Source organism: Podarcis gaigeae (assembly GCF_964106915.1).
Source record: "Podarcis gaigeae genome assembly, chromosome: 2".
NCBI classification, from domain to species: domain Eukaryota; kingdom Metazoa; phylum Chordata; class Lepidosauria; order Squamata; family Lacertidae; genus Podarcis; species Podarcis gaigeae.
The window spans coordinates 99,459,488-99,471,740 of NC_139679.1; the positions used below are offsets into that span (position 1 = coordinate 99,459,488).

At 42.6% G+C, this 12,253-nt stretch overlaps 1 protein-coding gene across 1 annotated transcript in view; it reads right to left on the reverse strand.

Annotated features, from left to right (window-relative positions):
* The window catches only part of TAFA1 (TAFA chemokine like family member 1), a 345,203-nt gene extending 335,225 nt beyond the window's left edge, over positions 1-9,978 (reverse strand). The window contains exons 1-2 of the mRNA XM_083725464.1: positions 9,066-9,978; positions 6,401-6,521 (exon numbers count right to left, since the gene is read on the reverse strand). Coding sequence (XP_083581590.1) covers positions 6,401-6,512 — 112 coding nt within the window. The 5' untranslated portion in view covers positions 6,513-6,521; positions 9,066-9,978. The remainder of the gene's footprint in view (positions 1-6,400; positions 6,522-9,065) is intronic.
* Between the last annotated feature and the right edge of the window lie 2,275 nt (positions 9,979-12,253).

The window sequence follows — 12,253 nt, forward strand, 5'->3', positions numbered from 1 at the left end:
TCCAGCCAATGTGATAACTATTTGTTGAATATTCCAATCTCCTTTTTTCAAGCCATCTAAGGAAGTGGCCTTTACCACACACTGAGTGAATTCGATGATATGTCATGTAAACTAGAGACATACAAATCCATCAGTTTTGGTTTCTTTTGCTTTCTCACTTTGCCATCATAATTTCCCCCCAATTTCTGCAGGAGTTTCTGATTTCTTTCTTTGTTTGTTTTTAATCTGCATGGAAACTTGTACACGTTTTGAGGGGAATTTATCCTAATCTGCCATTTTTTATGCATGATTTTAGCAATACATCCAGTGTAGAAAGTTGTTTTCCCCGATATAATGCATTTTTGAATGTCATTTTCCCATAAGACATGCTTCTTTGTGCACAAAATTCAAAGAAATGTGAATTTCAAAGGATAGCCGCATACTGGTTTATGTAGCAGTTTAGGAAACATGAATTGGGTAGGTCTGCATTAAGATTTTATGATGCAAACTTAATGTATTGCTCCCCCATCCACAATACAGACAATCTCTCTCCCCCCACCACAAAATAACTGTCAAGGTTCTGCCTCCGATTTAGTTCTGCTCCTGGTACCCACTGCCAGGACACCAGTATTTTTGAAATCACAGGTGAACAATTTGGAGCTATAGTCAGGTTTAAAGGTAAATTTGGCTTCTGAGATGTTATCCTTGTGATAATTCAAAACTGTTTGTGAAATGCCTTGTTACTCTATTTGGGACTGAAGCGAAGAAATTAAAGTCATTTGTCCTAGTTTATTCATTTTTAGTGAGTAGCAGGCTCACATTCCCCTTCATGTTCCTTGCCCTTTTATTTCTAACATCCCTTGGTAGTTGTCACTCCTTGTAGATTTGCCTTTCTATTTGAAGCTTTACATGCTTGCTGTGTAGCATTACACATACCTTCAGCAGAATCATTCTCGTTTTCCACACACACCGCCTTTACCCCTGTATTAGAAAGCCTTTGTACGGCCACGATGATTTCACACTTTAAAAATACAATGACTCTGGGTCTGTTGTAGTTTTGCAACTTTGTGTTCTCAAGGATACAACCCACTCACTTCTAGGGCTCTGGAGGAGTTGGTTGAAACCTGCAGAGCCTCTCTAGCAGTTCAGATGAACTATTTGTGAAATAAATCCATGAAGAACCCAAGACAGACATGGGGAAATGATTTAGCAGGCATCAGAATATTCAGATCAGTTCTGGTAAATAGAGGCCATTGGAAGGGATTGAGTTGAAACCTGAATTGCAAATACTCTGATGTGTGACTAAAATGCAATACATAAACAATAAAAAAATGTAAATATGTTGCACTTAATTGTAAGAGCTAATTCACACAGTCCAAATCAGTTCCACAAACCATCTCCAGCCTCTTATTTAACCAGGAGAACATTCTGTGAGTGAAGTGGAGAATTCCCACGATCGCACCAGGAGGTTTCCCTTGTGCGCTGAGATTTTAGAGTATGCGCTATTCATGTTGCTTGTTATTATTTATTAAATTTCTTTGCCACCCTTCATCCAAGGATCACAGGGTGGTTTACAATATAAAAACACAAAAATACATAATGTAGTAGCAACCAAAGCAATACCCCCCCCCCGCCTCCATCACCACACCAGGTTTATCACTCTACAGCCTACAGGTGACTCAGCCTATTTCCAGCCTATCTTACTTTCAAATGGGTTCACTCCTAAATCCATTTCTTCTCATTTCTGCATAAATATGCAATTTTCACTTGACATCTCACATTTCATTATATAGTTAAATGTGTGGTTTCTCTCAAAACGTATTTTCTCTTGAGAACCTATATTTCTGGATACATTATTGTGTGTGTGTGTGTTTAACTGATAAGTGCACCACAACATTCAATGTGCAAAACCTGATTGAGATCTACATTCTAACCCTCACATCAGTTTGGGAGGTTTGGATTGGGGCACTTCATTTCAGAAATGACAAAGACTCAATTCATCAAACACACCTATTTTATAGTAAGATTGATGCCTATGCTGGATGTCTCATGGTTCTTGTTAGGATTGTTTACATCAAGCTTGCAAAGAGTCACTTTCTAACCCTTCCTGGGCTCTTAAATGATGTGACAACAACTGCTTGAACATCACAATGCACCGAACATCACAATGCACCACCTTCCAAATTGACCTTCATGATGTGTTCCATCTCCATGCCATGCTGAAGTGGCACAGGTGTGCAGGAGAGGAACAGAAAGAGGAAAATGCTATAGCCACCTGGGCAAAGAATGCCCAAGAAAACTCAATTCACACGATTTTTATTCATATTTCTTTGGGGCCCTTTTCAGATCACTAGTAACATTCTAATCTGGAACTTCCACAGCAGGCACATCCAACTCTCTAGAGACTGCTATCTACTCTGAGCATAATAAAACTGGCAGCAATCTAACCATTGTCATTGTTGTTCAGCTTTCTTTAGGGGGTGAGACCAGAGTTGCTGAGCTTTTTTTTTGGGGGGGGGGAGGCCAGAGTTCTTGAGCTTTGTGGGTAAAATAATGGCCAGCATTGTTTAAGCTTTCTTTTAGGAAGGGTTGGCACAAGTTGTTGAGCTTCTTTTAGGGGGGTGACAAGAGTTATTAAGCTTTTGGGGGTAAAGATTGCATAAAAACTAGCTCAAAATTCTGCTTCCCACACTCTGACACCGACGCAGGGAATTCAACCTTTCTAAGCAGTGACGGTGCCAGTGATGGAACACAGTGCCAGGGGCACAGTGCAGCACGCTTGCTCATAGGAAACCAGCCGATCACTTTTTAATCTCCCACGATCAACCGGGAGCACCCCGATGATCTACCTGTCGATCGCAGCCAACCGGTTGGACATTGCTGTTCTAGAGCATATGATTCATGTCAGAGATGCCTTACAGTGGTGCAGTCCTGGGGCAGTTAACACCTGTGCTGCCATACTCTCTCTCCGCACCACCCTAAAAATGTTTTGAGTTGCATCCAACAAAGTGTCCCATTGGTGCAAGGACTTCAGCTTATGCAAAAGAACTTCCTCATCTCCCCATGCAACCCCCAGATCTCCTCCCAAGTGTTGGGGGGGGGGAATTACCTGAACATACGCATGTGGTGGGAGGAGAGGGAAGTTCTGCTGGAGAGGAAAGTGGCTGGATGGGACAATGTGGTTGGATACAACCCATAATCATTTGCTTTTATAGCTTCAAGGCAGGGGCAGCAATCAAGGTGAAGAAACTAGTCCAAGGACAAAACAAGGCAATAGTTAAGGAAATCGAATCACACTCCACATGACAGTCATGGCTGTAGAGAAACATGTGTGACAACATAACAGCATTGGCAGGGCATCAGTCAGTGGCATCCTGGGATTCCCTGGACAAGGGCCACATGTCTTTGTACTTTTAAACCTAACAAAAAAAAGCATTTAAACTCACCATATTCCCCATGTTCTTAGTTTCAAAATCACCAACCTAGCCATCCACGTGGAGAAATGGTTTCTCTATGCAGCTCTATTTAAAGCCAAATTCAAGAGCAATAGATTAAGTCCACTAAATCATGTGATATTTAAAATGCTGCACACTGTGGTTTTTAAAGGAGATCTTCCATTTATCAAGTCAAGGAGGTGGAAGACATAGTGAGACTTGTCTTCCTTAATTTCCCCATGCTCTTGTCAAGCTTTTAAAAATTATTTGGAAGCCCTCTTACAAATTAAAGACCCCCACCAAGAATTATGGACTGAGCCGCCATAAAGTGCTGGGAGATTGTGATAGTTGGGGTGGAGGTATGCTAGACAATTAATTACAGTTGTGTGTGTTTTCACCTTATTAAAAATAGAAAGGGCCTTCTGGTACAACAGTATGAAATTAGAAAATTATGCATCGATTCATCTTCTCCTGTTTTTATTCACTCTTCTCTCTCTCCCCCCCCCCCCGATGCAGTGTTTTAATCTTCCTTAAACAGTGGCTAACTCAAAGTGGCTAACTCAAAGTAAATGATGCATTCCTAATAATATAAATATGAAAAATAGCAATCGCTTGAGGACTGCAGCTGAATATATTAAAAACTCTGCTCATTTTCATCATTAACACATTTCCATTTCCTTTTTCTTCATGTTGTGCAACACTCCCCAACCACCACCACTTGCATTCTCAAATAAGATGACAAATTCACAGATTAGATAGATAGATAGATGATAGATAGATAGATGATAGATAGATAGATAGATAGATAGATAGATAGAATTTCTGTATTGTGAAAAGAAATCTCGTAAGAACCTCTAACTCTGTCTTCCTAAAGGACTCTCAGTGTATCTTCTCCTATCCAGACATGGAACAACCTGAATCAATGGTGAGCATTTCCATCAAATTCCACTCATCTGTCAACGTAGTGGCTTATTTCTTGAGAGACTGAAATTGGCTGCCTGGGCTAAGAAGACCATCAATCTTACTCATGTAGGGTGCAGGCTGCCTGCCTCAGAAAGTCTCGCAAGAGGGAAAGCTCTGCTGTTCCTAAGCAGGTGATGAGGCAGCTGTAAAGCCTTCACTCTGTATCACAGCCCCTGTGAAAGATATGTCATATTTCCCATTTCCCCCAATGCTTTGTATGCACCCCATGCCGTGCTCTTCTAGCTTCATAAAGGAGGTGATTTTTCAAGCTTAGGCAAATGCTGCCAGCCACCGGAAGGTCTATCCCTCTTTCCTTTCTTTTTTTCTCATCATGTCACTTGTTTCAACTGATTGTGCAAAAATGAGATTGCATTTTCCCTTTGACTATTTATACATACAGTGGCTTGTTTGTCCATTGTGCTGCCATTGGTGGCAGATAGCTGGCACCTTTCTGTTTCAGTGGGCACTTTGTTTCCTTCTCTTGATGGCTCTGAGAGAAAGACATGCATACCGGTTGTCCCACCTGCCTCCGATCAATTATAATGACAGTTAGTGAAGCAATCGATTGCGCACCCTAGAGCAAAATGTATATGAAATCCACAACACAGAGAATGGCATGGGTATATAAGACATAAGAGTAGAACTGTGCTCCTGTGCAACTCTGATTCAAGGGCTGTAACTAGAGGAAGCTAACAATGAGCAATTTCACCGCAATACTTTGGGGCAAATCTTCCCTTTCGTTTCTAAGATTCTTAGGCTATTACTTCCTGGTCTGAAGGACACTTTTCCTCACCCACATCAGATTGAATAAAGACGTTGACATCTATTGGAGCCAAAAGTGATATTCTCAAAATCTGCAGAGCATGATTACCCATCATCACTACACGCATTTCACCTTTGAAACTCTAACAGAGTGAAAGGGGGTGGGAAGCTCACCACATCCTATGAGCAGTGGCCAGTTCATCAGCCTTCTTATATTGCATTGTATGCACATGGATCATTTCCTGGACAGTAAGCCCATGAAGCAAGTTCCAAATGAATGGTCAGCTTTGAAATATGACATTGTTGATTTCCATCTGAGGAATGTCAATGCGGCGCAATGCCTTAGACGCAATCTTACCTTAATCAATTTCTATTACCGACACCAAAATCCTCTCTTTTTTGCACCTTTCAACCATGGAGCATCCTTGGAAACATGACATGCTTTACCACCAGAAATACCGTTCGCCTTATCATACCACGATCACAAATAGCAGCGTTCGACAAAAATGCAGGCCATGTCGCAGCATCGTTTACACTTGGCATAACCATCCCAGGAACAATAAGTGGTTACATAAGGCTTGAATTAAGGGGCTTTCTGGAGGCATGGCTTAGTTGCCAGGGCATAAGCATCACCGAATACAGGGGGACATACTTCTGAGTAAAAGGGCTGAGATTGTGCTGCAACATTGCCAAGCGGGTCTCCCCACATTCTAGAATTCACCCTGCATGTGGCAGTAAAGGATAATGCATAGTTATTGGTAGGTGGGTGTTTTGAGTTTTTTGTCTCCATCCACAGATGTAAGAGAAAATAAGTTACTAAAATAGGCATGTGATTATCTGTCCTTTTCTCATCTGAATGCAAACATTGGGCCCCCTGTCTTTTCTTTTTCCTGCAGGGAGGGGAGACTTGTGCCTCAATTCTCAAATGTACAGGAAATAAAAGTGCTCAAAGTTATATAACTGCATGATTTCTCCACAGGAGAAAGAAATCTTATTCTCTTACCACACAGTGTAAAAAGAATCTACAGTATAATCTAAAGAGCTTTCCCATGCCAATTTGAGGAAACTGACAGAAACACACACACACACCCAAAAAAAATTGGTTGTGATTTTCCACGGCAGGAGAGCAAATATTTGGTTGATTTCATTGTCATGCAAGGAAGCAGCTCGTAGAATGTCAGGGGTGACACAGATTAATCCCCATTGCATTGATATACAGTATAGGCTCATACACAGAGCAGCATCTTTGTAACTGGTCCTACCTGGTCTGTGCAGAGGATGCTGCTGGAAGGTGTGGTGAAGTGAGCCCTGACAGAGCAGCATGGCACAGGCACTTATCCACAAATACAGGACCCAGGACATTGCAGAGACCATGGCCGTTCTCTAAAGGAAATAGTAGACAACAATTAGCACCCACTGCAAGTGAATCCACATTCTGCTTCCATTCGGATGCTATGTGCATCTGAACCATGTTGGAAGACAGGTAGAGGGGGGGATGTTTCCCCACCTCAATTCCCCCCCCCCTTCTAGACTGCCAGTTGTCATGTGACAAAGGAGTGCGTCCAAAGGAATGCAAGGAAGCTGCCTGCTTCAAGATTAACTTTTAATAATTCAGGGGCATAAATGAAAGCAGTGCTAAAAGAAGCCCAAGGTTAACAGGAAACCAAGGTGCAGCTGATGGAGGAGGTCTGAGCCTACCAAAGCTCATGTCATGATGGACGTGTCAGTTCCATGGGACAGTCTTAAGGCAGGAGCTAAGAAATCCACACTCCATTTCATTCTTTAATTGCACTTTCAAGGTGTGATCAGAAACACTCTAGGCAAGTATATCTCCGATGAGTAACTCTGTTTCGTGATATGGGCGCGCAAAGCATGCAAGCAAATCGCTTGGGCGTACAAGATTTTTTGAGAGTGAATCCATCCTGCAAAATAGCAGCAATGTGGGACGTAGTGGGTGCCATCGCAGGGTGCCATTCACGCCTTCCTAGTCAATGGAAATGGACCAGGAAAACTGGGCATTGTAGCTGGAACATGCTACTGCCAAATCTCACAGCATTAAGGTGCCTGTGCAATCACAGAGAGATGAATATAGATGAGCCCTCTCAGAACTTCATAAAGCACGTTGTAAACAGTAACTTGACATCCAGTGCCAAGACACATTTCAAGCAAGCTCTGCCTTGACAATCTGGCAAGTCTAATCTCTCTCCGGCAGGGGCTGCATCGTTTTTAACTTCTAAGGCCATTAATTTTTAATTGCAGTGTTGTCTGCTAAGCAAAGTAATTGTTTCTCAGAACTCTGTTCTATCTGTCCATACACACACAGCTTCCTTTTCTTTTGTGTCTCGTCGAAAGAAAACTTGTAGGACTAGACTGAATTTCCTGAGTAATGGAGGAAGGGCGGAGGACTGATCTATTCAGAAATCAATTTGTATCGAAAACAGAAAGGAATCCTCATTACAAAAGCAAGAGATCTCTCTCTGCTAGGGCGACATACGCCATCACTTGATACCTCTCTGGCACTGGGCATTTACACACACACACACACACACACCTTGTAAACTTTACAAGTTTAACAGCCTCTCCTCTAAGCCTTCAAGGATCGCCAGATTTCCAAGGCTTGGCTATGCTGCACTCCATCCAGTTCTTTTTAACAACACCTTCTGCTGCATTCCACATTGCCAAATTAATCAAACTTCAGGCATGCTCCTTAGTCAACCAATGACAAGATGGCATTTTCTATCTAATAATCCAATCAGATGAACATCTTTTTTTTTCCCCCAGAGGAAGGGAGAAAAGACATTCAAGCTCAAATAAACCTCTTTTATCTCTTGTGCAGAACAACTCATACACACACAGAGAGAGAGAGAAAAAAAACATTTGAAGGTTGGGCTTACGAGTATTAAAAAAAAACCCAGAAGTGATGTATCCTCACGGTTGGTTAACAATTGAAATCACTGCCAGTAGCAGATCAGTCACGGAGTACAAGTGTCAAGTGTAAGACATGGACATCATTGTTCTTTTCTTCTTCTTCTTTTTTTTTTTTTTTTTTTGAATTTTTAGGCATGTTCTTTGTAAGAGGCTCTTTTTGAGGGGGGAAATGGGGAGGGAGGAAGCTGAATGGATCAAACACAAGTTTCCAGCTCCAAAGGAGAAGCATAATTAACAACCAAATTGCAAAACATAATTTTCACCAGCGGGATGCCCTTTTACTCTCTGTTCTGTGTTTCTGATGTACTCACCCAGCATATATATATAATTAGTTGTTTCCTTCTCCCTGCTGTTTACTTTTGGCTTACCTCCCCCCCCCCCTTTTATTTCCTTAAATCTCAGCAACAAAAGCACCACACACAGCCAGCCCTTCCCTTCCAAGCACCTCACAAATGCACTTCTGGGTGGATTTCAAAGAGATGGATGCCCCTCCCCCCTTTTCGTTTGGGATATATATATATATATATATGAATGAATGATGTGTGTGTGTGTGTGTGTGTCTGATGCAATCAGCAAATACATTTAAAGGGGAAAAGAGGTTTCCCCCTCCACTGGCGCTGATCTTCCAAGCAGAGTAGTCTGTTAAACAGCGGAGAAAGACAGGGAAAAAGAACTTCTCTTGCTAATCTTTTCGCATTCTCTCTCTTTTCAGGCAGCATTTCTAGAGTGAGGACTTTTCAACACCCCCCCCCCCCCCGCAAGCGTTCACCATCCATCTTCAAACAACATTATGGGTATGAACTTTTCACCAGAGCCAACATTTCCCTTTTCTAACCTTTCTTCCCTGGGTTTGATGACCCTCCCCCCCCCTCTCTCTCTCTCATCCGAATAATAACAACAACAACTATTATTATTATTACTGATGCATATAGGTATATTTATTTGACATTCGTTCGGCGGGAGGATCCCGAGAAGTCCTCCGAGCAGCTCCGTCCTTACCTGAGGATTCCAACCCAAAGCACAGTGCCCGGTTCGCGTTCATTGGAAAGACTGGACACTTTCCCCCAAAAAATCCATCTGCACCACAACACGGGATCGTGCAGTTTCGCCCGGCAATCTTCGACAGCAGCCTTTCTTGAGGACGCACGAAAACGAAACCGGGGATTGGTTTGTGTCTCGGTGTTCTCGTTGGCAATCCTATTCCAAGAGTAAAGAAGACATCTAGGCTCTCTCGCTCTCTCCCTCTCTCTCTCTCTCTCTGTCTATCTCCCAGGCTGTCAGAAAAGTAGCCAAGCTTTGAGAGGTGGAAAGCCTGTCATTTTCACCTTTAAATCATCTCGGAGCGACACCTTCTGCTCGATGAGACCTTTCAAGTGATCTTGAGATAATTCGCAGGCTTCCAGGGCACTTAGAGAGGAGGATCGGTGGATGTTTAATGACACGCCAGCCCACCCCTCTCTCTCCTTTTTTACCTCCACCCTCTCTCCCCTTTCCTATATATATGTCTCTCTCTCTCTCTCCAATGCACTCAGAACGGAATAAGAGCAGATGTACGTAGGAAAAGCGCAGATCGCCTATACAGCGCGGTGTAAGTACCGAAGAGTCTATTTCAATGCATCCCCCGGCTGGGGGGAAAGTATCACATGTCTTTAAAGGGACACGGCCCCTCTTCTGGCAGACGGGAGCCTCCGGCTGACTCACCTGCCCAGCCCAGCCCAGCCCTCCTCCTGGAACGCCTGCGGAAGGAAGGTGTTTGGAAACACCGGGAGGGTCCCTAAGTCTGGCTGCCACCCTAATCTCTGCAAGTCTCTCTTCTTCCTCCTCCTCCTCCTCCTGCTCCGCCGCCACCAAAGAGAAGGGAGGAGTTTTGAATCCGCTCGAGATTGGGCAGGGAAGCACCTACAGTCCAATGTGAGAAGACAACTTTTTTCCTTCTTCTTCTTCTTTAAGCAAAGGCGGGTACCCAAAATAGTCATCAGATGCGGGGGTGTCATTCATATATATACGGAGCCTTTGTCGGTATTGCAGGAAAGGCTCAGAATTTTCGCTTAGCAATGCTGACCATCTTCTGAAAAACTGCACGAACAAACCTTTTTCTTTTTTTCGTTTTTGGCGGATCTTAAAAGATATACGGGTTTTGCTGTGGCATAAAAGCATATTTTTGAGAGTGCTGGAACCTGCCTGTGGTGGATAGATTGTACCAGCATCGGATGAAGATGAAGGAGACTCTAGTCTAGTCCATGAGGGCTAGAAACCTGTTAAGTCTTTTAAAGGAGGCAAGGCTCTTATTTCCTGCGACAGACTAACCTCTGCAAGGAAAAGGCAGTGGTAGCTCACAGGGCTAGGATGAATCCCCAGCATCTCCACATAGGAGAGGCATCTGTAGGCAAAGCTGAGCTAGGTAGACTGAGGGTCTGACTCAGCGTAGGGAAACTTTCTACCAACCTAAGTTGTCATGAATGTCCAAAAACTCTGACTTCTGCTGAAAGACTGGTATTAATTTGCTGGAGAGATACGGCCATGACCCCCTTCCATCAATCGATAGAAGACGTGGCAACTGTAGCAAAATATAAACAGATTGCTTTTAGATGTAAATTGTAAATTTGGAATACATTCATAAAAAGTATAATGTCTTGTTAACAATTTTACATTTATTGGAATAACTGGAATACGTATATAGCCATATATTCTATTTATCACATCACCCCCCGTCTTCATTTTTCTTTCCTTTCACATTATTCTCCCACTGAAAACCTTTAATTGAAAAAACGAATGTCCAAAAAACTCTTAAATGTGATTCACCTGGGTACCTCTGAAAAGTGGGTTTTTTAATTAGTATTTGGGTAAAAAATTAGTATTTGGGTAAATACAATTAAAATACAGTTCGTGCCCAAAAGGTGAAAACTCTCAGCATTCATATGAGCATACACCAGTTGATGCTGATTGTCAAAGTTAGTCACAACAGGGCAATGCCTTCATTAGGGTTAACTGAAGGTGCCACAAAATGGTGACAAGCTTGTGGATTCTCCAGAGCTCTTTGTCAATCAGGAAGCTACACAAATCAGGGAGTGGAGAGGTGAGGACTCTGCTGTGTGTAGCATATTTCCTGATGCAGAGTTTTGAAATACTCAAAGACTTGCTACAGTTTCTTTGCTGTTTTGGTTGGTTTCAACAAAGGTATTCCCCAGCTGTGAATTTTGGTGTTGGTTTGTTATGGACTTGCATGTCTCTTGAGTTTTGGGATATTTGCAAAAGTTGCCTAGGCGTGTGAATGTCAAATTGACTCAAACAGTTTCAAAACAAAAACAAAACAACTCCAAATTATTTAAGCATATAAGATTCGGCAGACAGGGAAGTAAAGATAACTTGGAAACTGGGAGAATGAAGGCATTTCGTCCCATGACTGAATGAGTTTTTGAAATAATTCTCCTTTGCCATAAGTAAAAAAGAAAAAAAATCAAGAGTGCAAGACAGCCAAAAGCAGGGGTCAGCAAACTTTTTCAGCAAGGGGTCGGTCCACTGTACCTCAGACCTTGTGGGGGGCTGGACTATATTTTGAAGAAAAAAATTAATGAATTCCTATGCCCCACAAATAACCCAGAGATGCATTTTAAATAAAAGGACACATTCTGCTCATGTAAAAACACCAGGCAGGCCCCACAAATAACCCAGAGATGCATTTTAAATAAAAGGACACATTCTACTTATGTATAAACATGCTGATTCCCAGACCGTCCGCGGGCTGGATTTAGAAGGTGATTGGGCCGGATCTGGCCCCCGGGCCTTAGTTTGCCTACCCATGGCCAAAAGGAACCACTTTTATTTCCAATTTATTTCAATGGGACGAGGGGGTATGCATTCAAAGTCTTCCTTGTTGAGGGTCAGTGGGGGTGCTTAATTTTGCCAGATCATATATATAGGATTTTCTAATTCTGAAATAGTGCAGGATGTGCTGGGAAAGAATAAAGTCCCTTCCCCTTCCTCAGCATCCTACCCTAACATGAGGCCTTGACATGAAGAACAATTTATTGCAGTCATTTATTTGCTGCCAACAACTTAAGTGGTCATTTACAGGAATGAACTCATTTCCCTCCCCCTCTTCTCATATATTATCCTGACAATAACGACATTGAAGAGGCAATCCTATGGCACGCTTACCTGAGAGCAAACCCCACTGGTCTCAGTAA